A 27,824-nucleotide genomic window follows, 5' to 3' on the forward strand; every position below is an offset into this window, starting at 1 on the left:
GTGAAGTTCACGTGCTCCCTCCCACCTTTCCCTCTGCTTTTGTGTAGGTGAAGCACTTCAGGCAGAGCACAGATATTGCCAGTAAGGGAGAGTGCAGAAAAAGGACTTTGGACCCAACTTCCTTCCACTCTTGCCTCTAGGTCTGCAATAATAAGACTTGTGGGGGGGTTGGGGAGAAACACTTGTACTTTGCTGTGCGAGTAGCCTCCCTAAGGAGAGGAACTGAGGAAATACAGGGAAGAAAATGTTCTGCATCTCTAGAAATGTTAGTATTTTCTGAGTATAAATGTAAACTCTTCAATCTCCTTCACATGAGTTTTAGGAAAAGTCCTGAAATGAGTAGTAAAACATACGCTGTTTCTTTTTATCACCTTCATAGAGTACAGCAGGACAGGTGACTATAGAAGGTATCATACATCAGTGTGCTTGGTTTTGTCATGCTCTTTTGCCCTCTCCCTTCACCCCTGTACAGATACAGGTTTTCCCACAGGGAATAGCAGCCAGAATCCCAAATTGGAAGACTCCACATGCAATATATCCCAAACAAATAAAAAGATAGTAAGTTACAAGACTTCCTAGTGAGCTGCAGTTACTCTAAACAAGCTGTGAGTAGGTACCTATTGCACATCGCACGTGCCAGGATAGTATAAAAGGACTTGAAGGATTTGTAGTTCTGCTTGGACACTGAGGGAAGACAGAGTGGATGTCCCTGACTTCTGCTTGTCAGCCCCTTATGTCCTTGTTTTCTCTGCTCAGCAGATGGCTGTGGAGTGTTGTGTGGAGGACAGCCTGTACATGTGAGGAGTGCATGGTTTCTGGTCCTGTGCTTTATGCTTTTGTTCCACTCATTGGTCTCATCTTTATTAGATAAACTGAGAAGGCTTCTTGTTTTGCATCAGTTGTCTTTTAACTAGATATTGTTACTGGATGTAAAAATAGCTTTTATGGGCAATAAGGAAATAGGTACTTGGAGCTAGGAAAAAAATCAAGAAAATCGTGTGAATACGCAGATAGCAGCAGCATGTAGAAGATGGGTATTGTAACTGCTCTGTTTGGCTCTGAAGACTCTGGAGAGAGGAGGAAGGAACAAAAATGAAATGCTTTATATACCTTGCATACTCTCACAGTTGAGAGTGGTTTTTGGCTTGGGTAAATAATGATGCAAGTCTGTACTTAAAGAAAGAAGAGAGAGAAGTGTGACCTAAAAGCTTCCCCATGCCAAGAGGAGTAGGGAAGGATGGCCTGAGAGTTATACATGGATATGGGATTTTGATCATTGGAATGCTTTGAATAAACCAATTCTCAACTGCCCTCATGATGCAAAGGGAAAGTTGTGAAAATATGAAGCTGCTCAGTGTCATGAATAAAATCATCTCAGTGCTGGCTGCTGCCAGATGCTCAACAAACTGAAAGCTGTGAATCACTTTTCTGCCTGCTGTTGCCAAACCAAACCCAGGGTCAGTATCTGCCCTTTGTTGCCTCTGATAATTGCTGACTTGAGCTCAAACTCCTGAATGATTTCACATTCTGAAGTGAAGAGCGAAAGGGCCTTTATAAAATAAAGCCACTGAGTGTTATTGCAGATGTTGCTCTGGAAACATATCGGAGCAGTTTTGTTTGATTAGCAGTCAGCAGTCCCCAGGGAGTGACATGAACAAAATCATTTGTTCTTTTCACACATGAAAGCATGGCATTTAATCCTCTTCTTATTTCTGAATTCAGGGAACCAAAACAAGCTGAGCCAGGGCCTTAGCAGAAAAAGCTGGGAGATCATTCCTGTTTTACCAAACTCGGATAACTAAGTTTTACAGATGCAGAGCTTCTCTTTCCTTCATGGGCTCCCCTTACCTCCCACCACCCCACCTTATTCCACCTCTGTTCCAGCACCAGGTGAACAGTAATACAGGCCAGTCATGGGCCATAGTGAAGGCTGCCAGCCATTAACTCACATCTCTGAGAGATACTAAGAGAATTTGATAGACTAGTAGGATAATTTAGGTTAGGAGGAACTGCTGAAGGTTGTCTGGTCCAACCTTTCTGCGTAGATGAGAAACTGGGTATGACAGCAAACCAAGTGGTAGTATAGGAACAGAATTGTTCAAGTTCAACTGGAGACATGCTTTTGTCTCAGTCCTGATTTACCTACTAACTTCAGGGACTTGCTCCTTATCTCCTTCTGTCACACACTAAGAAAACTATTCCTATTTATTTACTCTGTCTTACCACAGTACAAAGCACATCCAGTGTTTTTGAAACAACTTAGCCACTACTCTTTGCAATGCAAACAGTCTTATCTTACAGTGCACTCATGTCATGGATTTGTTGATCAGAAATCAGGGCCAGTTTGGCTTCTTAGTCTGGAAGTAACATGTTTCTTCTCTGCTAGTTCAGTGGACTTGAGGAATCCTCTGTAAGCTCCTATCAGGACCTGTGATAGGCAAATGACACCATGCAAGGCTTTTCAGCGGCTCAGATATGTACATGCAGGTTTTTCCCATTGCCAGCAGATACTGTGGTACGAAAGAGAGATATACAAGGAGATCTGGAATAGCAAGACCATTAGTTCCATCTGCATAGGTTTCAGATAAATATTTTCATGAAGCTGTCTTTATTCTGGACCTGAGAGAAGTCAACAAACATCTTACTTCACTGGCTGGTCCAAGGTCTGCAGCATAATGTCATATTAAAACAATTAAAGCCATCTTCTTCCCAAAGAAGTTTAATTCAGAGCACATACAAGATTGCTTCCGAAAAAAAACAACCTATCTGTGGTTCTGTACTCTCATGCACTCAGTATGGAGAGTTTCATTTGGTTCTAAGTGCTGCCTTAAGGCATTAAGTTCATTTTCACAAGGTTAGAATGTCATTGTCCAAACTGAGCCCCTTCTGAAGTTAATGTGATTTTTACCCATTTGAGCAGCGTGCTCAGTAGCTCTTTCTAACAAGAAAGTTCTATCAGCAAAAGTTGGGAGCTTGCTTTTAATAAAATGTTGTGATTTACATCCCATTTAGATAGATGACTGTTATTATTGCTGGAGTAAGAGCACTTATGCCTCAATTCACTCCGGAAAACTATCAGAACCGGGTCCTTAAGAGCAATGAATAGCATGCTTAGGAAAGAACAGGCACAGCTCTAGTGGTGAGGCAGCCAGCCGTCTTCACATAATCTTTACTTGCAGAGAGGTTCAATCTGTTAAGCAAGAGAAGGACTTTGTTTTTATGGAAGTCTTTCAGTGCTTGTAATAACCCTTCCATTATTCCATAAATTGTGTTGTATTTGGATGTCTGTGCTTAAAGAATGTTGCTGTTTCATACTGTCAAGACACCATTGTGAAAATCCATTGTGATAGAGTTATAGACTTTAACATAAAGAAGATGCAGTAAAATGCTTACTTACAAAATCGTTTCTTCATGTAAAAAACCCAGAGCACTAGTTGAGCAGGCAGATGAAGAGAAGTTTCTGGATGGAGATAGAAATTGCCAGCGGAAGTCTTTGGCCTGTTAGGTGGAATTTAGCATCCTCTGCAGAAGGAAAAGCTTGTGTTTTTTCCTCTGAATGTGTGACAACCCACAATTTAGGGAAGATTTGAGTTATTCTGGCTGTGAAAGTAGCCATAATTGCAGTTCCCTGTTAGCAGCAACTGACAGGTCTGATTATACCTCCTAGCTGCAAGACTGAAATCCTCGGTCTGGTAGATTTGTGAGATGTATTGTTAAAAGAAAGGAATAAATACTCTTTGCTTTTGATAAATATTATCAAACTCATTGGTTGTTACTAAACTGCTACAGAATAAACAATATATTCACCTGGCAGAGCTTTTGTGTGTTGCCACTAGAGTAATTTCTCTTTTCATGTAGGTAAAATACACTGCATGAGTTAAAGGCCTTTGGTTTAAATTCTCATCTGTTGCTCTGATTTCTGTTACAGCTGCAGCTGGGAAGGGTGACTCGGGTTCAGAAGCACCGGAAGATCCTGAGGGCAGCAAGAGACTTGGCACTAGACACCCTTATAATTGAGTATCGAGGGAAGGTTATGTTACGGCAGCAATTCGAGGTCAATGGGCATTTCTTCAAAAAGTAAGAGTACTATGAAGTGATTAGTATGAGAGCATCGTGGCATGGAGAGGCTAATGTCTCTGTAGGATAATGCACTCTTAACAGGGCCCTTGTAAGCTGGGACATCCACAGAAATGGGAAATCAAATGTACAACCTCAGCCTGATGCTCTGTTTATGGACCCAAACCCCTCTGAAGTAGATCTGTTAGACTGTGATGATGGAAGTGCTTAAGCATCCCGAGCAATAGTGCTGATGGAAGTGCTTTTTCCAGTGAAGTGAGGGGGATACCTGTTGTAAATGCCATGGGGATTGGGTATTTGGGGATTGAGACCTTCTGTTACTTCTTCAGGCCATATCCCTTTGTGCTGTTCTACTCCAAGTTCAATGGTGTTGAAATGTGTGTTGATGCCCGCACCTTTGGTAATGACGCCAGGTTCATCAGGCGGTCCTGCACTCCGAATGCAGAGGTAAATTCTCTCTTCTTCATCACTCTAATGGCAAATCCACGTTTAATGCATTCCCTTTTTATGAATATTCAAATTTAAAATGCAGTAAATGGGGTAAATGCTCTGCATCTCATGCTTGTTTGATGGTTTATACTTGGAAGATGAGAAAGTTTAAGAACACAAGGGTTGTTTGATTTGGGTTTTTTTTGTTTGGAAGGAAGAGGTTTCTTTTATGGCTTTCCTTTGGCTGCAGAGTGAGTTAGGGTAAGCAGGTTGGTAGTAAGTGGAAAAACACAGGATGAGACAAGAGCAGTGATGCAGGCTTTTCCCTATGGAGAATTTGGGGTAATTATTCATGGAATAAATAAGAGCTACTTCGCAGAGGAGCCTTCCCTCTTGGAAATAAGAAGTGCAACTTGTGGAGATGTTAGTTTCTCTCTACTTTGTTTAACAAGGTTCGTCATGTGATTGCTGATGGGATGATCCACCTGTGTATCTATGCTGTTGCCACCATTGCCAAGGACACAGAGGTTACCATCGCCTTTGACTATGAGTACAACATCTGGTGAGTCCTTCACCTCGCCCAGGAGCTCTCCACTGCCCTCCTGGACTGGACATCTTCCTCCAGCCCTTTCCTCGCATTCTACATTTTGCTCCGTTTTCTACTGAATTGCATTTTCCGGCTATTCTGTCCAGTTCTGCTGGCATATTCTCCAATAGAGGCCATAAGGTAGCCTGCTGTCCTTGCTTTGGCACGTGGTGAGATGTTTAGTAGGAGATGCATTGAATGTCTCTGTAGAAGGGTTGAGAAATGAAGAGTGACACGAATTATGTTTGTGTTTTGGAGCAGCAACTATAAAGTGGACTGTGCGTGTCACAAGGGGAACCGGAATTGCCCTGTGCAGAAACGTAGCCCAAATGCTGCAGAACACCTACCTCCACCTGTTTTAGGCACACTGATTGGGGCAGAAACACGCCGGCGGAAAGCCCGTCGAAAGGAGCTGGAAATGGAACAGCAGGGCATGGCTTCGGATGAGAACAGCAGTCAGCAAACAGAGGAAGTTCCTGAGGGACCTGCAGCAGTCAGTGACAATGAGGTAAAGCCCTTGACACCGTTATATATGCTTTTATCATTGAGTGGTGTGGAATCTGATGCACTGCAGCACTGGGATCTTCAGAACAGCAATTGCAGGAGGCCTTTTTTAAGCCTTTAGCACCTTAGATTATCATAGGAATCCTGATTAACTATGACAGTACCAGATCTTTGACATACTAAATCTGGGCTTCTCTTTCAGGTAGCAGAGAAGGAGGAGAAGCAAGAAGGGGAGAAAGAGGAGCCTGGAGATGAACAGGGAGCTTTGGCCCACAGCCGACGGGCAAGTACCTTTCTTAGTCTGGGTATCATCCCCCTTAGGACATGCTTCATGCAGTGACCAACAGGTCTAAGTGGTGATTTCACTTGTTTCAACACAAATTCCAACTGTCAGTGGTCTTCAGTAATTTGATTAAAAACAAACAAAACCCAAAACCACCCCAAAAAAAACAACCATGCGGACTGATTACATAGGATTTATGTTAGAACACTGCAGATTAGAAGAGGGGGGTATGTGTGTATATATATTTCCTAATTGAAGGGCCTGTTACTTTCAGAGCTGTTCTATGCTCTAAAATATAACATTAACAAGACAATCAGCACTAGATTCCAAAAAGATAAATGCACCCTTTTTACATTCCTGCTGCCCTTCCTTATTGCTATTACAGGAGTTTATGGAGCCGTATAGAATCATAGAATAGTATGGGTCAGAAGAAACTTTGAAAGGGCACCTAGTCCATCCCTCTGGCATGGGCAGGGCACCTTCCACTAGATGGTATGATGAACCAGGACCTGATTTATGTTAAAACTTGACGTGTTTTAGAGGGTTAGGTTTGTTAATGTATATCTGTTCCCTGTATGGCTTCATAAATGCGTTGCCAAGTGGGAAAAGGGTAGGATCAAGTGGCAGAAGTTAATATGAAGGGTAGACCACAAACAGCATTGTTGGCACAAGTCAACAACCTATGTTCTTTATTTGGAAATTCCTTTGTGCTTCCAAATCATTATTGTCTTAGTCAAGATATTCCATAGTGCTCTTGGATCTTTGATAACACAGTCCCTTCTCAGCCTTTCTTCTGTTCTCACTAAAGCTGTTTGTTTTCTCTTGTGCTTCTCATGGCACCTGGGATTGCTCCCTGGAACAGAATGCTTCATGCATGTGAATGGAGCTATTCTGGCTCTATCCATTAAAAAAGAATTACACCCCCCTCCAAAACCACAAAAACAAACAAACAAACCGAGGAAGAAGGAAAATGTGCTCCCATCCTTCTACCAACCAACAAATGCGTTGGGAACAAGGAGTTCCCTGTTTTTCATTTGTTCACCAAATCCCGTAATCTCCTGTCTTTTTCTAATGGGAGATAGGGATCTTCCATGTGTAAATTTCCTGAGAATGCCTTAAATGTGGAGCTAGTGCAACAAAGTGCAGAGCCGAGGGCCATCCCAGTGAGAGATCCTTGGCTTATCTCGTGGGGAGATAAAGCAGTCAGTTCCTACTGAAATCTGAATAGGAGCAGCCATCCATCAAGCTGCCCTTTAGCTTGGGGGTAGATTTCATTCAGCAGAGAAGCTGATCTCTTCCTGGGATAGTACAGTTCAGAAAGTGTTCGTTTCCCGTGAGCCTGTAAGCCCTGTTCCTGTGCGTGGCACCAGTTAATCTCCTTTAAGGAGATTCGGTTTTCTATACTTGGCACCAGGTAAATACACATAGCTGTAGTTTTCCCAGTGTCTGGTCTGGGGACTTTTTGGTGCATATGGAATAGTTTTGACCAGAAAACTGTAAAGGCCAGGCTGCTGTGATTAAATACTCCTGTGTGCTTCAAAGTACTTTCTCCTCCATGACAAGTTTCAGAAGGCACTTGACCCACATCTAAATATTCACTTGATTTAGCCTGTGTTTTCTGCCAGTCTTTGTTGTACTGGGCCTTTTACATGCATAATTCCAGTTACTTCTGACACAGCTTGGTGATAGGAATTCCTGTTGTTTCTGTTTACCTAGTAAACACCTTCGGTTTGGCCTCTATTCTCTCATGTTCTCTTTTTCTTACCCACTATATAAGCTGCTTAGACAAGAGCTTTTATTTGTGAGCTGGGTGATCTCCTGGCATCACGGAATGAATGAATCTGGATCGTTTCAGTCAGTTTGTGTGGTGTTATACTTGCTGCAAATTACTGCTTCACTTACTTCTATTGCCTCTGGCTTCTGTTTGCTTCTAATGTTTAGTCATTAGCGAGTAGCTCTGTTTGTTTCCAAGTTGTCTCTTCACTCTATTCTTTCTTATGGTTTTTAGTTCTTCAAAATCATGAATTTCCTTGCGGCTGTTTTATAAATGTAACTCAGTAGTATCTAAGTGGTCCTATTGAAGAACAAGGTCTAGTTCTTCTAGTTACTCTATGAACACATGATTATTTTGTTGTTCTGGGAAATTTGCCACTTTGGAAAATGCAAATATCTGGGAAGAACTGCTTCTTTCTGTCCCCTTTCTGGCTCTTGTCATTGCTTTTTGGCAGTTGCTCTCCTTCCTGCGCCGCATCCCGTATCTGTTCTTGCCTCCTCCTCTTTATGTGCATGATTTGCAGTGCTGACATAAATTTACCTCTTGTGTTCTAGTCCCGGGAAGACAGGAAGGTAGAAGCCATCATGCACATGTTTGAAAACTTGGAAAAGAGAAAGAGGAGACGAGAGCAACCCTCAGACCGTAACAGCACTGATGCTGAAGTCACCATCAGTTCTGAAGCTCCTGAGCTGGAGGAAGTAAAAACAGAGACTCCTGAAACTGAGGATGGAAGTTCAGCACAGAGTGCTGGTGCTGCTGCTGCTCCTGCTGCTGCTGCTGCTCCTGCTCCTGCTCCTCCAAATGTTTCTAACAGTAACAGCAGTACCGGGGTGAACACACGACGGTCTTCACAAGTAATGGTAAGATGAAGATAGGATGGTTTAATAGCTTGTAGCAAGCTCAGATGCAGCAGATCTGATCATAAGATCATTCAGGATGGGAGGAGCTTCATGGGGTCTCTAATCCATTCTATGTCAGGCAGGATCAGCTCTGAGGTCAGCCTGGGTTGGCCAGGGTTTAACCAGCCTTGGCTTGAATACCTCTAAGGAGGGACCTCACAGTCCCTCTGGGAAACCTCTTCCAGTTCATGACTGTTCTCATGGTGAAACAATTTTGCCTTGTATCCAGTCTGAACCTCTCATTTCAGTGTATGTACATTGATGCATCACTGCATGTTCTTGATAGCTTCAGTCTGGATGTAGGAAGACTGCTCTTAGGTTCCCCTGAATTTTCACAGGGCTGAACAAGCCCAGCTCCTTTAACAAGTGAGCCCCTTCTGTACTGGTGTGAGCTTAAGTTGAATGAGTAACTGCAGTGATTGAGGAATTCTTTGCCTTTTCTTTGTTTTTTCAGCCTGTTCTACTTTGGATGCATGTGTTCTCATTATAGGGCAGGGCCCAGACACTTACCTGGAATGATTCATGTCAACTCAGATCAGGAATAAGACCAGTTGCCTTGAGACAAGTGGCAAGTTTCATACTGCTGCTTTCTTCCTTAAGACCAATGTCCTTGTGGACCCCCTTAAGAACACAGCAGACAAGGATAATGTTCCAGTGTTTTAGAAGGGTCCTCAAAGCCATCTTAGGAGCCAGTACTAACCAGATCTTGAGAGTCAGGTAGTGTCATTCAGTAGATCTCCATCCTTGATGCTGTATGCAGAGAAAAAGATTACTCACAGAGGTGCCTGGACTAATGACACTTTATATTGTAGGATGCTGTCCCTGAAAAAGCAGTTGCTAAGCCAGCTCCACCAAAACCCTCCAGGCCTCGACCAAAAAGCCGCTTCTCTCGATACCGGACCAGTTCAGCACAAAGACTGAGGAGGCAGAAACAAGCCAGTTCCCAGCAAGCTGAACTCGCACAGGCTGCTCCAGAGGAAGGAAGCACTGCCAGCTTGGTAACCACAGCAGATGTCAGCAATGTAGAAGGTCCAGGAGAAGGCAGACAGTTAACAGGATCTGACCCAGCTGCTACCCTGGCTGCAGGATCTCAGTCTAATCGAGCTGCAGTAAAGTACCCCAAAACTAAAAAGGTAGATATGATTGAGTGCTGAAACTGGAGGGGGAAAAAAAGGTTTTATGTGGCCTTTGGGGAAAAGTTGGCTCAAGGGAAACAGTTCTTCAGAATAGTTGAAATTACGTGACTTTATTTTTTACAGTGATATTTGTTCTGTAGTGGATAAGAGCCCTCATCATGATTCAGAGTCTCTGCTTATCCCTGTACACACAAAGATCAGACAAAGAAATTAGTTGATCTTTATGGCAAATCTGCACAGACCTTAGACACCAGCAGGTGCAATGGAAGAGGTCTCACTTCTGGGTACAGCAAAGAAGCTAGTGCCAACTGCCACGTACTGGCCATTAGTGGCCATTAGCCAGTAGTACAGTTAGGCTTGCAGTTGGATTCTAGTTTTGAACAAGGGGATCAAGTTTTGGGAGAACCTTCTAATAAGATGAATAGAGCATAAAATCAAGAAGATACGTGTGTGGAACTGGATTGCCTGTTGTGCCTGCAGTAGATGAGAATAGGGTTTGACTCAGGACGTCCTGGCTATGTTCCTTCCTGTTGAGGATGGAGGGAGGTTTCAGCACACAGGCTGACCAGAGCACTGCTTCCCCATATGCCTTTGTGCCATATTGCCTTTCTTCACCTGTTCTAGTTGCATTGACATGTATGTTTTCTCCTTCAGTATCTCGTTACGGAATGGCTGAATGACAAGGCAGAGAAGCAGGAGTGCCCTATCGAATGTCCTCTGCGCATTACTACAGACCCAACAGTTTTGGCAACTACCCTGAATATGTTGCCAGGTCTCGTCCACTCCCCGCTGATTTGTACCACACCTAAACACTACATTCGTTTTGGTTCACCTTTCAACCCCGAGAGACGGCGAAGGCCCTTTCTGTTGGATGGAATTTACAGCTCCTGTAAAAAGGTATGTTGGCTCAGGTCTCCCCTTCAGGAGCTCTGTAGTCAGCAAGCTCTTACTAGCATCCCTGTAAAGTCATTGTGTCTTCTTTGGGCCTATTTCCACGTATTCCTGCTGAGCTGGCCTTACCTGGTGTGTCGATGTAGTCTCCAGGCTATGGTTGCTGACGCCCTCCTAGCCAGGGTTCAGTCTTCGTCCTGGCCTTTTACCAGGCAGAACAACTGTTCCGTGACTCTCCTCTTAGAAACATGTACTTTCAAATCTGCAGTGGCTGTTTACTATCCAGCATATGTGATTCAAGGAGTTTTAGTCATTGCCTTTAGAATGTTTTATGTTACCACTTTCACAGTCAGAGCATGGTTGGCATTGTTGGGATAAGACAGTGTTGCAAAAGACCTCAGGAATACATTGCCTTAGTCAAGATCCATTGTCTTTGGAAACCTTTTGTTGTTTAGTAAAGCTTAGGGATTACCTGTTTGTAAGAGCAAGCCCACAGCTCTTTATTTGGGATCATAGACTATCTACAACAGATACTTGTGGCTGTGCAGGAAGCCTGACCCAAGCCCAGCTGAGGACTTCATTCCTCCAGAGATAGTATGTGGCCATGCTAGCAGTTACCCATCACAGAGAAACAGTAGTCCTGGTTAGTTTGCTCAGTCAGGTTTCTATCAGAATCCATCTTGCCTGTTGCCTGTCATCTTTGCTCACTGGCTCTTCCAGTTCCTGTGTGACTGCTTCAGAACAATGTTATGGAAATCCTTTCTGATCTTCCACTCTTGGTAGCTTTCACAGCCAGGTACCATGGCCTGGTTTCTTTGTCTGCCTTTGAGGGAGTTTTTCCAGGGAGAAGCTTTGGACTTTATTGTTTCCACCTTCAGCCGATTTGTTGTTATGCCCTAACAGGCACCTACAGAAAGAAGCCAAGGTCTCTCTTGGGTATTTTCTTCACAGGTCAAGCTCTTGATCATTCATATATACTCATATGAACAAAGCCATGTTTGTTTCTATGTGTCTGCACAATCTCTCCATGCATCTTTAAGCTGAGAACTTCAAGGTTTGAGCTGCTTTTTTTGAACCAAAACAGTGTCTCTGAGCCTCAGGGCAGAGAGAAGCATTGAGAGCGAACCTGTCAGAGCTATTCTGAGTTGTCTGTCTGCTGTGTTTGCTGTACAACCAGCCAGCAGCAAGCTCACAAGTCAGTGGAAACTGTTGTCACAGAACAAATCTTCCAATCTGTCGCTTTAGTTGGCTATTTTCTAATCATACAATAGTTCTCACTGTTGGAGAGGGAACGGCCTAGTCTCACTCTGGATGGCTTCCATTTAATCTACGTCTTTCCTGAAGCCAAATGCCCAAAACAGAATGTTGTGTTGCAGCTGGGACATTTTCAGAGCAGAGTTGCTCTGTGTCTCGTAGCCTACACCCATTTTGTCCATCCCAGGATAATGACTGAGCTTTCTTTGACAGGGTGATGTAGATTCATGTTCAGTTTATGATTTACTGCATTTGTTAGAATAAACCATTAGTTTTCTAGCCCTTAATTTTTTCCAGAACAGACGTCGCAGAAAGTAATTTGTTAGATTTCTACCTTTTGAAGGGAAATGATCCATAACTGTTTGAGTAAGTGGTTTCATCCACTTTTGTAGGAGTTCCCGAGGTTTTTTCATGGAGAATACTTGGTAGCATTCAGTGGTTTCATCACTGACAGTCTGGAAATGTAAAAAAAGTCTCTGCTCTCATTCAGGAATGTTTAGAAAACTCTCACAGGGAAGACCTCCCTTTCAGCCAGCTGAGGTCTAGAAATGGCTCAGGACTTGATGACTTTGCTCTCTCAAGACCTGATTTTGTCTGCTCGGTCAAGAAGGTTGATTTATAAAGGCTATTGAATAGATCACATATTTTCTTGGATTGTCAGCAGGCCTCTTCCTTAAACTATTGAGAGCTGTGCCAAAACCCCTCAGCTGATGATCTCAGTTTGCATCCAGAGCCTGCCAGTGTCTGAACCTCACAAGGAAACTGAACTGTATAACCTGCTCATGTTAATCACGCAGTGTACAGTGACTTGGCTGTCAGATCAGATCCCCACTTGAGGTAGCAGTGCTCTGGACTGGCTGGCACTTCTCGCTTTCCCTGGTGGCCACAGTGGAACCCATTGAGTTATATCTGATCAGAGAAGAAGCATTTGCTGTACAGTAGTGGAAACCATCAAAATAGGCCCTGTCACCTGCTTTTCATCCACGCCTTCAAGTTTTTCATTTGGAGGATTGTGGCCACTGAGTTTCTGATGCACTTCCATGATAGCTTTGAGGAATCATAAGTCATGTACATGTATCAAAAAGGGGGAGTGTATTGCTGGTGTGCAGATGAACTGTTGATATCTGAAAGGTGATTTATGATTATAAACCTATCTGGGAGACGAGGCTGGTAAAGTGAGTCCAACAACACGAGTGCAAATCACTGTTTGCTTTTCTTCAGCAATTTGCTGTCATTTTACTGAATCACCTGGGTGTTCTCCCTTACATTGTGGTGGTTATTTTTTATAGTAAAGCAAGCAAAGGTTTCCTGCCTGCCATCAGGAGTTGGTTTATATCAAGGTACAGGGCAGATTTGCCGAGACTTCAATTCATGTTCACTTGCATGAGATGTGAAACCTATATTCAGAAGACCACTGTGATTTTCATCTCTTTTATTAGCAGCTGAGGAAAAGATTTGCCTTTATTATTCTCTTCTTGGTTTACGCCCCTTGGAAACTGCTGCTTGCATTTTATCACAGTTTTTTCTTTGCTTTTTGTCTCTGGCAGCAAGCACAGCCCTGAAAGAATTGTTATGTGATTAAACTCAGCCATTTCTCTGCTGGAATTGTTACAGCAGAGTCTATGTTAAGCTCTGATATGCCTTAGTGGAGCAGGGGCACAATGTATGTGTGCTCCTGGGCAGGAAACAGCTTTTCTTGCAAAAATCAGGGTTTTAAGATAGTTCATCATATTTCTCTCCTTTTTCTTCTAATTAAGATTCCTTGTGATAGTTTTTAGCTGCCAGAGTTTTGCATTTTATCTATTTATAATTTACTCTCTATTTATCTTTGTGTTATTGCTGAAGACTGCTGATGCCCAGAACACAACCGGGAGCGCGTAGCCAGCCCCATCACAGTAGGTGGTAGGCTCAGTGCTAACTGCTGTGTTCTAACAGATTCCTGTCTGAGCACACCTGAAGGAGGTAACAGCAGTGTTCTGAGCAGTCTGCCCTGCTGCACTGAGGTGTAGGAGTTTGAGTACATCCTGCAAAACAACATAGAAAGTACCAGGGGGTTTGCATGTTTATGCAGTCTCGTTCTGTTTCAGCGCTGGATCAAACAAGCTCTGGAAGAGGGGATGACTCAGACCTCACCAGCTCCACAAGAGAACAGAACCCAATGTCTATACCAAAGTAACGAGAGCAGCAGTTCTTCGAGCATCTGCAAAGATGACACAGGTAAGTGCTCAGCACCACTAGTGTGGGCCCTTGAGTGAAACTGGGGAAGCTGCTGAATAACAAAAGCAGCTGTGCAGGATGTGATCTTAATGTGTACCCCTGCTCGATGGCACAGCTCTATGGCAGGTGAGAATGATACTTTGCCCTTTACTCAGTTTTCTGCAGACCCATTCTAGCTTGACCGCGTGTGAAGCTCCTCAGTATTCTATGGAAAGATAATCACTTTATTTTCTCAACCTCAGTGCTGTGTGATGCTTAGTCCAGTAGAGGTAAAAACCAAAGAAGAGTACAACTATCATCTCTTTTCAGCAGGGTGCTGTTAGATGGACGAATAAACGTCTACTGACTATAGGAAGATATAGCAAAGTCTCACAGGCATGTAGGTAATGAGCAAATTATTAAGTCTCAAAGATGGAGGAGCTAAAATCTGTGAATAAAGCAGCAGAATGGTTAAATATTGTGTCTGAATCTTTCTACAGAGAAAGAGGGTGAAGATCTGCCCAGTCAGGGGTCAGTTTTCCAAGGACAACAGAGAAAGGAAGCTAGACATCATGCAGAAAATGCAGAATTGATTACTGAAAAGTTAGATGAATAGGAACTGGACAGAATGCCAGAGCCAATAGATGCACATTCCTGAGCAAGACCTGAAGAAGAAACACCTGAACTGCAGGATTTACTGAATACTTTAATTTTTTTTCTTCAAACTGAGCATTAAAAAAATATTATTTTGACTATGGGTAGGCCTAAGGGAAAGGCATTAATCCTTTGTGGGAGTGAAAAGTGTTTGGGCTGTATTGACGTAGCCTATAGGCAATTGTTAGGTTCAGGTAATAACTGAGCTGCCTGTGGTTGTAGCAGTGACATGTCTTCTGACCCCTTTCCTCTTTCTATCCCTTCTTGTCTTCCTTTCTCCTATCTCCCTCTTGTGCTTCCTTCTGCTTGAGATACTTCCTTTCCTTGTTCGCTGTATGTTGCTGATTATGTATTGTTCTGTTACCAGTATCTAGACATGTCTCAGGATTGGTATGGAAGTACTTCAGAGGTACTTCATTTTGAGGAACCTTTCATAGTCACATTGGAGACTCATGGGCTCCATTTGGGTTGGGAATAGGGGGCAGGAGACAGCATGTGGTTTGCACATGGTTAAGGTTAATGGTTGAGCCCTGTCCTCAGCTCAGTCTGTTTTTCAGACTTGCTGAGTCCCCTGAAGAAATGGAAGTCTCGCTACTTGATGGAGCAGAATGTGAAGAAGTTGCTGAGGCCGCTGTCTCCCGTCACCCCTCCACCTCCCATCCCTCCAGTTCCTGGCTCAGCGAGCCCACAGCTGGCTACACCGAGCTCATCACTGCCGGGAGAGGAGGAGAGTCGCAATGGTTATGGCATCATGTTCTCACCAATTCCTTCTCTGGCTGCTAGTCGCTGCAATACTCCACTACAGTTCGAGGTAAATCTGACCAGGGACTGAGAGTGCTAAAAAGTATGAGACTGGGGTATTTGCAGCAGAGGTAGCACTATAGACACCTTTCTTTCTGACAATGCGGTTATGTTGCTGAGCTGCATCACAGCATCACTCGAGCACTGCTGCCTTTCTCCTCTACTCCATTTCTGGCCAGAATTCCTGCTCTGGTCAAACCTTGCTGCAGCCCGGCCTCCCTTCACTTTGTAGCTACCTTTATAACATTGGTATCATTCTCTTCTCCACTTCTGCCCAGTAGCTCCCAAATTTTGCAGGCTTTTCAGTGTTCTTTAGTCATCTTCCCCACTCCAGATCTCTGTGCCAATGTGGCTAGTAGAATGTCTGTGGAAGTTCACTATAGTGTTTTGGAGATCTTATTTCACCTTTTGGGGAAACCCAGCCTTTCCTTTCTGCCTTGTTCTCAGACTGAATGCTGTAAATGGCTTTCTCTATATTTCATGGTGCAAACACTTATCTGACGTCATGAGGAATACAAAGAATAAGATGCTTTTCTTAACATTTGTGTTCTGCTTTGGGTACTAAGTTATAGCATGAAGCACAGTAGCCCAGTCCTGTCTCTGTGCTTCCAGGAAGCTTTAGAAACTACTTTATGGATGGAGTTGTCATCCCAGGCTGTTTCCTGGATCCTCTGTTTAGAATAGCCATTGCTTACCTCTTTGCTTGTTTTTTCATTAATTTATTTTGCTTCTTGACTTAAGTAGATGAATAACGAGATGCTTTTCTCCTCTCTAGAACGTCTCCTCCCCTGAGAATTCCCCTGCGCACAGGCCTGAGTCCATGTCACCCGAGGTAGTTATCACACTGTCTTGATTACATTTGAGGCCAGTGTGTGTGTGCTTGTGTGTGTATTGAGGCTGTGGTGGGAGGGAAGGGGTGAGGAGTGTGGAGGTGAGTGGGAATAAAGGCAGAGCATTAATCACAATAAGGCTGAGGAAAGTTTTCAGGGTTATCTCAAAAGAGCAAACAAACTGAGGACTGAAATTTATTATTCACTTGGCACTGATGGGAAACAGCCAGTGTGGGGTCTTGGTATGTCTCAGCTACTAAGGTGAAGGCAAGAGGTCTAACGACCCTGGAATTACCATCATCAACTTCAGCTCCAGCCCAGCAGATAAGTGCTGTGTGATATTTACTCAGTGGCAGCAAAATGCCTATGTGGGGAGAAAAGGGAAAGCATTTGGGACTAGTTTTGAGTTAGGAAGACACAGTGGTGCACCTGACCTGCTCCCTTCAGCCTACATTTATCACCTGTTCACTTGCAGACTTTAAAACGTTGAGGTGATGCCAGAAAGTAGGATTTTGTTTACCTGTTGGCCTGTTGCAAAACATGAGGTGAAGTACTCAGAGCCTGTTTCATTGCAGAAAGTATGTGCTCATCTCCAATGGAGCAGAGGAAACGTTCTCAGCAGCAGTAGTAGGGCAGAGCTGGTGCCTTTTGCTGCTGTGTTTTTCCCTAAGCACTGTAGTCCTGCAAAGAGGATGAAATCGTGTCAGTTATGCTCATTGTCTGAGATCCTGACATATTAACATGGTGAAGGAGATGATTATGCAGTTGCCCTGGAGGGTTTTTGGCACTACAAGCAGATAAATGGAGATACTGTTGTGTCAGTGCCTAGTGCTCCGGAAACTGTGATAGCACAAAGATGATGCCACTATGGTTTTGTTAGAGATGTAACATGTAGAAATGCAGTATAAATTAAATGAATGTACTATTGTTAGAGATTTCCAAAGCTCACAATAAGTGAAAACAAATGGCTTGGATATCCTGGTCATTTTATTGTTAGGGAGTTAGTAGTGGCTGACTTGGGACAGCCAGGAATTGGCTAATAGAACAACAAATGGACAGCAGATCTTTCTGGTTTCCCCCCAAAATGAACCCTGAAGTATTCTGCTTTGCCATCAACTTTGGGACATATGAGACCATTGTGAAAATGCTTTTTTTTCTTCATTGACTGCTCGGGCATAGTGCTGGCCCTTATTCTCTTGCTGCAGTAGAACTGCTAAAGGACAAAGGCTACCTTGCACTGGACAGCTAAACTGATTCTTAGTTTCAGTCACTCCTTGTAGAATGAGTGAAATAGTGCAGGAAAGGGCCAAAGGGGGATCAAAAAGGAGCTGAGAAGCAGTAAGCTAGCATTGTACAGAGCACTTTCTGACTTAATTTTCTCTCCCTACCCTTGCTTGACCCTTTCCCTGACTTTCCACCCCCTCCTATATCCTTCTTGGATTTTCCAGCTCTGCGTCCGATCCGACTTGGATTTGAAGGGTGGGTATGTGGATTCCAGTGCAAACACTTGCCCAGAACGGCCATTGCTGCTCAACTTTGGATCCTCTGATCTGGCTCCACAACCCTCCATAAACTCTACTTCAGAGATGAACTTCCCAGGGAAAAGTGGGGAAGCACAGATGCTGCTACGAAGCTCTGATCAGGCTTTTCGGACAGAGTTTAATTTAATGTATGCCTTCTCCCCATTGAACGCTATGCCACGTGTGGATGGGTTGTTGCAGGGATCTCCTCCTTTGGGGGAGAGGAAGCCAGTGAATTCGGAAGCAGGATGCTGCAGCTCTCCTGCTGAAGGGTATTTCAGCAGACACGAGTCAGGGCTGCTTAAAGAGACAGTGCATGGATCCATGTCACCGTGCGGCGAGAGGGCTTGTGAAGGTGTCAGATCGGCTCCTCAGAATCCTCCACAAAGGAAGAAGGCAAGTATTCCTGTAAAAGGAAGTCTTAGGTTGTAGGAACCTGAGTGGGAACAGTAAGCACCATGGAAAGACTTACAGGGAGAACAAAGAGAGCAGAATACAACTAAAATATAGTCTGGGCAAGTAATCCAAGCAGCCAGTGCCTGGATGAAAGCAATCTAAATGTTGTTAAGAGAGTGAGCTGCCCTTTAGGCAGGATTTTGATGTGAGAGGTGAAAGAAAAAGTTCACAATGAAAGTGCCTCTTCTGGGAGTTGTTCAACAGAGATGAGACCCAGAGGAATAACAGAGCAGCTGTACTAGTTGGTGGAGGTGTTATTTACCAGGATGGAAAGAGTTCTTACTGGATCTAATGTTTGAAAAGAAAACATAGGCTGTTTATTAAAACATATTAGGCCATTACTATGGAAACAGTAACATGGCAAGAAAAGTAGGTGAGGGTTGTTACTTAAATTTTAGCTCTTTAAAAGTAAAACTACAGGAGTATTGTTTAAAGAAAACAAATGTGTATTGGTTTCTAACTCAGATCACTTGTGTAAGTGTCCAGCTGAATGGAATGTCTTATTTCTATTCCATTTCTAGAGCATTTTGATTTTTTTCCAAGTTATACTTAAAACCTTCATATGTTGAGTTACTTTTGGAAGTACCCTCTTCAACATTTTGGTATTGTAAAGCCTTTTGTGCAGTCATTTGGTCATAGTTGATAAATTGTACAGCAGAGCTGCCTTCTGTAAGTCCTTTATGTCTCTGCACCTCGTAATAACTCTTACGGGGAAGGCACACTGAAAGGTAAGTGCTCATCTATATATACATACATATTTTTGGCTCTGCTGTCCCTGTGTTAGGAGATTGTGTTATCTGGGACCTTTGGGTTTGTGTCTTTGACAAAGCTGAGAGTGTTTTGCACAATCTACAGTCTACATTTACTAAAAGTAGGTTGTTTTATAAGGGTTAATACTGGCAGTTTGCAATACCACCATAGCAGGAACCCGCTCAAAGAAGGGTGTCGAGAGGAGGAGGATAGAGAGGCTTGATGGTTGAATATACAAGCATGTACTGAAGTAATGTGAAATCCCAGGTTGTTAGAGAAGCAGTCTGAAGTATTGGTCGTATGCTGGTGCAATGTGGGTGAGCGTGGCAGTCGGTGAGTGGTCTAGATCTGTACCACTTTCCAGGCACACCAGTAAAAGAGCAGATTCAGGAAGATTTTATAATCCCAACAAAACTTTTAAAGTTTTATCTGCAAATCCAGAGAAAAAGATTTTTAAAATGGGTTTGGGGCTTGTTCCTCCCCCTCTCCCAGTCCATTGCATTCCCAGACTCATGGCTGCATTTTTCTCTTCAAGGTATCTCTATTAGAGTACCGCAAGCGGAAACAAGAAGCCAAGGAGGGAAGTGATTCCATGCGATGTACAGGGACTCCCACGCGACAGGGCAGCAACAGCTCTGTGACTGACACAGATGGCAACAGCTCCGCAGTACGAACCCCATCCTCCCCACACAGTGGCTTCTCCCCTTCTCATCCCTCCCTGCCTCACGTAGAGGACATCAGCCCACCAGACTCAAGGGGGGCTAGTTCCTCATCGTCACTCAGCAAATCCCAGGAGAACATCAGCAGTAGGTGGTGAGTGTTATCCTTCCAAGCAAGCCTGAGGTTCCTCCACAGAGGAGGACCAAACTCTGTAGGGGGCATGTCCATAACAATGTCTGCATGTGGATGGATTCAGTCAGGTCTCTTGGCTTTGTTCTCTTTTGTAATTGCTAAGCAACTGTGAAGGGTACAAGCAGCCTTCTCAGCCTGCCCTTTGGTTTAGGTATCAAAAACTGTCTTTGAAAGATACAAAGATAAAGAGTTGACTCTTTCACCACTTTCCTTTTAAAGTCTCAGGTTTGAAGGTCTTATCAATGCAATGAGAATTTAATCCAGGTCTGGTCTTCTTGAACCTGAGTGATACTAAATCAGCTCCTGCTCAGAAGGAAAGCTAACAGAGCCCTCTGCAACTTGACATGTGAGAAGCAGGGACAGTGAAACAGCTCCAGCTTTCCTAATGCCTTGCACATACAGCTTGAAGAGCAGTTGGCAGTCAGTGACTTGCCAAAGGCGTGGGAAACACACCTTTATCATGTTACAATAAGAAGGTTTGATAAGGGGAAAGGCTGGTCTTCAAAACCTTTTGAACCCGGTAATAATGTCTGGTCCAAAGAATGAAGTACTGCAGCACTGGAATGCAGAGTGTTTCATTCTATAGTGTCACTGCAGTGATGGTTAAGATGTTGTGCGGACTGATGTAGTACACTGGCTCTGCTGCTTTGTATTCAAGTTCTGTTCCTGCACACCACAGGCTAAAAGGCAGAACTTTCTTAATGCTGATCTCCACACAGGCAGCTGTGCCACTGCTCATGTAATGGTGGGGGGTGGCAAGGGAAGGAGATGCAAAGCAATGCTGAAGGCAGTGAGGAGGAGGATGTCTGTGTTAAAAGCGCCTGAGAAACATTCATTTGGGTGGATTTGCAGGAGCAGTGAGATCTGTTTCTTTCACTTCTTTATCACTCTTCAAGCAGAGACTAATAGAAATAATTTGTCAGTACTCTGTCTACCAGATGACCTTCTGCCAGATGTTGGGATTTGCCACAGCTGAGGCTGATGATTAGCTTATAATCATTATTTTATAATCAAGTTTTATCCTGTGCAAGCATTGATAACCCGTGTCCTTCTCCTCCTGTGCCACTTTTTTCTGCCTGTAAAAAGGAGAAAGAAAAGCCTTGAATGGGAAAAAAATAATAGCTCAGGGTGAGGTGTTGGTGTGGCAGCCTTGCTCTAGTACCATGTTTTATATTCCAAGCTTCATCTGTTGCTCATCAGCAGGTGCTCTGGCTTCAGTTTCTCACATGGTTTCATGAGTAAGTATTGTGTGGGAATAAAGATTGTATTGTTACAGGACCCTGGATATAAAGTTGGAGCCATGCTGCGATGTTTTGAAATGGGATGAAGCAGTTTTGGTGCCTTTTAAGTTCTTATTCTTCTGTGTTTTAATGGGCAAGGCTAACAAACGTACAGTCACCTTCTACTTAAAAAGCTATATTAGGAACTGCATGTAACAGAGTTAAAGTTGTGACCCAGTTGCATCTTTAAGTGCCTACATTCCAGGTACATTCCCAGACATTCACAATAGGATAGTATCAGGGACAGAAGGAAAGGGTGGGAACTAAAAATATGTGCCTTACTTTTTTTGAATTGTCCCAATTTTTGCTGAATTCTACAATAATTGCCAGTAGCTTTCAATTTAAAAAAGAATTAAGTTTCTGTCTCTTTCAGTTGCCAAGATACAGCCATCACAATGTAAACAGATGTGCTGCTGCCCAGTAAACCCAGCCTTGCAGAACACTGTCTCCAGCAAAACAATAGCAGCAAGGAAGATGTGAATTCACCCCCTCACCCTATTCGCCTCCATGAGGTGTGAACTCTGGTGTCTTCTCCCTTCTGCTTCAGTGAGGGTGAATTTTAATGTCTGGGCTATTTATTTAAAGAAGTAAAGCTGATGGAAAGCGCAGTTTTCAATATACCTTTAAAAAGAAAATAAATACAGAAATCTGTGAAGATGGTGTTAAACTGCATGCAGTGCATTTAATAATGCATACTTAAATATAGGCATTCTTAAGGCACATGTTCTTCAGTGTTTAGGGTAAAGGCATTGTGAATCCCTGGTCAAGGTAACTATCTCATGGGTTAAAAGACATACTTGTAAAGAGATTTGGATGGTCCTGTGCATGGTAGATTCAATGTTGACCTGGGGGTCTGGGGTTTGGCTGTGGCTCTTCTTCTTCTACACATTGGCTTTAAGAAAGCTGCTTCACCTCTTTTTCACCCTGAGAGCAGACACTGGTGATACAGGATGGGACAAAATCTGGCACCAATCTTGAGTGGAGAGTTTTCACATTACCAAATAAATGGGACAAAGTAGTATGAAGGACAAAATGGCCAAAGTAGGTGTGACTGTACTGTCTTGACACTGTAAAGGTATTGGGTTTGCTTCTTTTTAGGATGAATACAAGTAGTCTGTGTGAAATAACTGCAACTAATCTTAAAATAATGCTAGAATTTCCAAAATGCTGTTGAATCTCACACATTTTTTCTGGGATAAGATGGCCTGTAATCTGCTGATCTACTGAACTGGGTGTTTTATGGTTTTGGTAAGAGTAAAGACTTTGTTTTTCTGAGGGCAGCGCTATCATGGGAGCCAGGGACTGGCAGTGGAAAATCCCACAGGAGGTTATTTAAATTGCAAAAGCAGTTCAGAAGTTTATTCCTCATCTGTCTATAGAGCTGGTGGTCTCTGATTCCCTCCCTTTTATGGTAGGGATTTGTACTTGCGCTAACATTTACCAATGGATTTAAGCAAAGCCAAACGTGTCTTGCAGTTATCCCAAGGACCCCCTAGCCCCTGTGCTTGTTGGTCACGTCACTCTTAGCTCTGTCACGGCAGTCCTCAGCTGTTACCGGGGTTTTGTTGCAGGATGGTCCCAACGTCGGTGGAGAGGCTTCGAGAGGGCCGGGGGATGCTTGAGAAGGTGCTGAGAAGTGGTGCAAAGGTATCCCAGAGAAACGAATCCTCACCTACCCGTGACAGTGCCGTCGAGAGAGATGCAGGTACGGAGAGGAACCTTTGGAGTGCTTGGCTGGTGGGAAGTGATGGGCTCAGGTAACTTCGCAAACTTCTCTGTGAACTTGGGTGTACTTTCAACTGTAACATTGTCAATGCCTTCTAAGAGCCTCACGCATACTTTATTGCTGTTCAGATACACATTGAGCCTATACCTCTCTTTTATTGGACCTGGAGGACCTCCAGGATTCCCCAGAGTTTGGATTCAAGGCTTACCTGCATCTTTGCTCTGGCAAGGACAGCTTCTTTGTCCTTGGACAGATGGGTTAGGCAGCATTACCTCAACTGCCCCTGGTTACTGGGGATAAAAGTGCTAGCATTTAATAGCTCTAGCTGGCTGAACATTCGGATAAATGTATTATCGCACTGAAATGCAGGTGTGTGCTTTAGGCAGTGCTAAGAACTAATTTAGCTTCTAAATCTTACTTCAGCTCTTGTTGAAGTTATTGATTCCCTGAGTTGTGATGTTTGTCAGTTGTGTGAAATGTGCTGAACTCAATTCAGTTCTGGTTGATGTTCCTTTCTTCTCTGAATAAAGCATTGTCCTCGCCAAGCAGCACGCAGGGTCAGTGTTTGTGACTTGAGCTGCAACTATACCCCTCTGTTACTGATCAGTGAGCTAAAGGTGAGATGTAACTTTGTGGGAGATGGACAGATCACTTCATCATTGCCCAGTTTTTCAGCTCTGAAATGGAGTGATTTTTCTGTTGTTTATTTTGCAGTCTGTGTTGAACACAGTTGTTTTTACCTAGCAGACAGTGCCCTCGGAGCCCTGACTGCACCTGGGACTCAGAGCAGTGGATCACTGCATCTGAATAACTTTGTCTGTTGCCATCTGCCCCTGCTTCCTCATCGCTGAGGACTGTTGGTACACTCCTGGCTGATACGACTGCAGCTTGCTGATGATCTGTAGCAGGGATCTGAACCATTTGCAGTAAGGCCTATTTAGAAGGGTAGGCAAAATCCAGGCTGTAATCTGCACAGCTCTGCCTTTTCAGTCCTACCCAAGAGCTAGGCTGGAGCTAAATGCTTGTCTGCATTGATCCATTATTTCTTGATGCACAAAACCCATCCCACTCCAAGCTGTGAAAACTCAGTGCTGCAGCTGACAAAGGTCTTTTTGTCTCTTTCATCCTAGTGCAGCAAAACGTCTTTATTCTCTTGTTTTGCATACTCAGGCAGTTTCTTCAGTAGCTGGTTTAGATTCTGCTTAGATTTTGTGAGCCACCTTCCCTCCCCCCAGCTGCTGGTCTGCTGCTTACTGAAACAAGTGAGTTGCTGAGTCCCTGCCATGCCTGGTATCACCTGTAGCAGTTGTGACAATACACACTTGATTACACACACAATACACAAGTGAGCACAAGTGTTCACTTGATGCTGTAACAGATGATAATATGAGGGGAGCTAAAAACCCTGAATTTGAATGATTTGCTGATGGGGCATGTAGGAATGAGATGGAATTAGTGTGCATGCCATACTTGTGAGAATGGCAGTTGTTCTTAGTTGAAGCTCTCACTTCATATAGGCTTTGGGTAGATCCAGGCCAGTACTGCCAGGAAAAGCAGTTCTTTATGTCGTTCCTTGTGCAGGTATGAAGAAGTAGGTGAGGGAAATGTTGGCTTCATCTTTTAAGTTTACATAAGACAAATTCAGGAAGGTTATGGTTTATTTACCCTTTGTCTTTCAATAGCCTTTAACTCATCAAGGTGTGTTTTGTGGACAGCACTGCAGTAAATAGTGCAGCCCTGCTGGTGTGCCTGACCTCTTCAGAAACAAGTCCTTCTAGAGCTCTTTAGATTCCTTCTGATTCTCACACTCAGCTTCTGCTGGTCACAGCCATCTCCTGCAGACTGAACTCTCAGTGTCTTCTGTGCATGACTGCTTAACAAAGCATGCCCCAAACTCCCAGGCTTTGCTGTTCTGCAGTGCAGCACTTGGAATGTCACCCGCAGCAAACAGCCGCTGGATGCATTGGATGCCGTTTCAGAAGGTGGAAGGTGGCACAGGACACGTGCTGGAAGCTTTACACCCTGGTCTCTGTGCAGGTCCTGTGTCCCAAGCAGGGAGGGTTCTGAGCCTCAACACAGCCTACAGCTCTGTCAGATCCCTGTTTAGCCACGCTGGTAACTGTGAGGTAGCACAGAGAGGACAAGGCAGCAAAGCCATGGGCACTGCTGGCACCAAGCTCCTGCCAGGGCATCTGGTGCAGAGCCAGACCTGTCTGGCACAAGTACAGAGCAGAGGGAGGCAGCGTGTCCTGTTTTCATGACTGAGATACATCTGTCATATAGATTTGATATTAATACCGAGGCATTTCAAACGCGGCTGCTGAGAGTCCCTGAGATGCTGCAGATGAACAGCTCTGTCTCATTAGGCTGCAACATAACTGATGTGAGATCTTCCAGTTCCACCAGCTTCACTCCCTCCTAAAGAAAGCGCCATTCTCAGCTGAACCCCATGGTTACAACAGTAGTAACAACTGAACAACACATGGGCAAAGTGCCTGTGTCATTTGCAGCGAGTGCTTCTTGCCTGCCCCAGTTCAGGTTCAGTTATCTGACAGGACAAGAAGCTTGCCCACCCTCTAAGATACAAGTGCTAGAAAGGCTCCGTCAAGAAGCAGCGTTGCTCCTCTTGCTCTCTCACTTAACTAAGGGGGATTGGTGTGTACTGTGCTGCTGGTGCCCTTCAAACCTCAAAGCATTTTCCTCATCTTGGCCTGTTTTAAAAATAGGCATTTCTGAGGTCTGGGAGTAACTGGAGCAGCTCGGTTGACTTCTAAAGCATAATCCCCAAACGAACAGAAGGGGTGCTGGCAGTCTTGGCAGCATCAGACCCGTCTTTGGCAGCGTCTGGATCTGCCTTTGAGGAAAACCTGTGAGGATGCTTCTGACAACCGTTTAGGAAGGGACAGTTCTATCTCCTGTGAGATTCCTGCGAGTGGAGAATGAGTCCTTAGAAACTGCCTTCTGCCTCTTGTATCCTTGTGAGCATCTGGGGGAGCCCTGGCTGGGTCTGTGTGGTGTCACCAGGTACAGATAGGCTGCTCTGAGGCAGATGAGCTTCATGCCTGGAAGAAGGCAATCAGCAGTTCCCACTGTGGCTGGTTTACACATGGTAGCGTTTTCCAGCTGCCTTTTGCTGGGGTTCTTCAGCTCCTGTAAAGCTGGTGGCTGAAGAAGCTGCTCTTGTTTCAGCTGTAGGTGATGGGGTGTGTGCAGTGTTGGCTGAGAGGGAATGGCTGTGATCTGAGTTCAGAGGGTGAGGTTTAATGTCTTGCATGTACATTGCAGACACAGCAGGAGGAGACACTCCAGAAGCCCACAAAGGACCAGCAGTTTACAGTCCTTCTCGATACAGCTACCAGGTAAATTCTTTCCTATATTACCTGCCCAGTCTGAAATAAAGCTTTTAACAGGATTTGGGGGGATCTGGGTTTGGCTGCCAGTTATTCCCAGTTCGGCTCCACTGAGCAACCTTGGCATGGGAAGGAAGTCAGCCTGACGTGCCTTTTCTTCTTCTCTCCACTGACTTACTCAGCTCCTGCAGTCTGACAGTCCCCAGGCAGAGTCCCAGACCCTTCTCCAGCAGAGCTCCTCCCCCTACAGAGGACACCTTACTCCGTCTCCTGGGTACAGCTACCGAGCAGCAGCACAGAGGACAGGACACAGCCTCTCTCACGGTTCCTCAGAAGCATCCCTCTCCTCCTCCTCCTCCACCACCTCCTACTCCAGCCCTGCCCACTCGGTCTCCACAGACTCCTCTGCCCTGTTTGCAGGGAATTCGGGGTATTACAGCAGCCAGCAGCACTCTGGCAGCATCAGCAGCAGCCTCCTAAAGAAGAGCTGCCCTGCTGCTGCCAGCCCAGCACAGCAGACGGCTGTGGACTCTTCTTTGTCCTCCGAGTCGGGCTCCCAGTCCTGCACAGGCACATCGGGCTCCTCCGCTGCCCCCCCAAGTGCCAGGTCACTACAGTCAGACTTGAGGACTATGAGCCTGCCGAGCTCGGGGCAGTCTGTGCTCTACCAGAGCTCCCGGGGGGCAGTGATTTCCAGTGCACAACACTATCAGCACCGCGGGGGGAGCAGTGTCCATCAGTACAGACTTCAGCAGCTCCAGGGTTCTGGAGTAAAGACTCAAACAGGACTTTCCTAGGGCTGCCTGGACTCCAGGAGGACAAAACTGCCCATAGCTCCTTCCAGTCACCTCTGGAAGTGGCTCCTGGGCCAGTATGGGGAAGCTTGCACCCGATGCTGGGGTGCCAGGGGTCAGAGGCTGAGGTCTGACACGCACGGGTGAGATTTGTGAGCAGAGTTGGCCTCTGGCCTTGTAGGAGAAGGCGGATTCCTCTTGAGGCAGAGACTGTAGCAAAGCTGTTCCCTGGCACGTGGGTGCATTGCAAAGAAATAGGCAAGTGGTTGAAGTGCAATGACTGTGGTGCAGCCTCTGCCTCTCGTCCGTGCCCATGGCCACAGTCACTCATGCAGCACGGACGGCTTGTTGAACACGAAAGCGGTTTTCAAGGCAAACCATGGGGGAAGTGGATCTCCAAATCCCAAAGCTCTCTCCATAGGTCAGGTTCTCGGTGCGGGCTGGGGAGGGCTTCAAATCCGTTACGATCATTCCAGTCACGAGCAGACGAGCGCACGCTCCCGGCCGGAGCTTTTCCAGGACAACAGAGCCTCCGCAAATGTGAACTTAGCACGGGGAGGGGTGGGGGGGGGTGGGGGGGAGGACAGGGAAGGGGTTGGAGTGCGTGTGCCTATCGCTGCAGAGCATCCGGGATGCACTGGGATCGCCGCTCCGTGAGCAGGAGCGGTGCTGCGGGGTGACCGGGGATGGGGGATGCTTGGCGAGCCAAGTGATGCTGCGGTGCTGGGGGATGTCATTCCCAACCCGGACACAGTGCGCTGTCTGTTCGATTCCATACGATT

At 44.9% G+C, this 27,824-nt stretch overlaps 1 protein-coding gene across 1 annotated transcript in view; it reads left to right on the forward strand.

The window, feature by feature from the left end:
- SETD5 (SET domain containing 5) overlaps window positions 1-27,308 on the forward strand; it is a 62,571-nt gene extending 35,263 nt beyond the window's left edge. The window contains exons 9-24 of the mRNA XM_061456124.1: window positions 3,929-4,077; window positions 4,407-4,524; window positions 4,959-5,068; window positions 5,354-5,600; window positions 5,799-5,879; window positions 8,208-8,513; window positions 9,365-9,685; window positions 10,343-10,585; window positions 13,921-14,050; window positions 15,241-15,494; window positions 16,260-16,316; window positions 17,763-18,230; window positions 19,576-19,853; window positions 22,744-22,877; window positions 26,184-26,257; window positions 26,431-27,308. Of these exons, the coding sequence (XP_061312108.1) occupies window positions 3,929-4,077; window positions 4,407-4,524; window positions 4,959-5,068; window positions 5,354-5,600; window positions 5,799-5,879; window positions 8,208-8,513; window positions 9,365-9,685; window positions 10,343-10,585; window positions 13,921-14,050; window positions 15,241-15,494; window positions 16,260-16,316; window positions 17,763-18,230; window positions 19,576-19,853; window positions 22,744-22,877; window positions 26,184-26,257; window positions 26,431-27,045 (3,585 nt within the window). The 3' untranslated portion in view covers window positions 27,046-27,308. The remainder of the gene's footprint in view (window positions 1-3,928; window positions 4,078-4,406; window positions 4,525-4,958; window positions 5,069-5,353; window positions 5,601-5,798; window positions 5,880-8,207; window positions 8,514-9,364; window positions 9,686-10,342; window positions 10,586-13,920; window positions 14,051-15,240; window positions 15,495-16,259; window positions 16,317-17,762; window positions 18,231-19,575; window positions 19,854-22,743; window positions 22,878-26,183; window positions 26,258-26,430) is intronic.
- The last annotated feature ends 516 nt before the right edge of the window (window positions 27,309-27,824 follow it).

This window comes from Pezoporus flaviventris, unplaced genomic scaffold (genome assembly GCF_033815535.1).
Source record: "Pezoporus flaviventris isolate CSIRO_AGI_PZ_B2104156 unplaced genomic scaffold, CSIRO_AGI_Pfla_v1 ptg000021l, whole genome shotgun sequence".
In the NCBI taxonomy this organism is placed as follows: domain Eukaryota; kingdom Metazoa; phylum Chordata; class Aves; order Psittaciformes; family Psittacidae; genus Pezoporus; species Pezoporus flaviventris.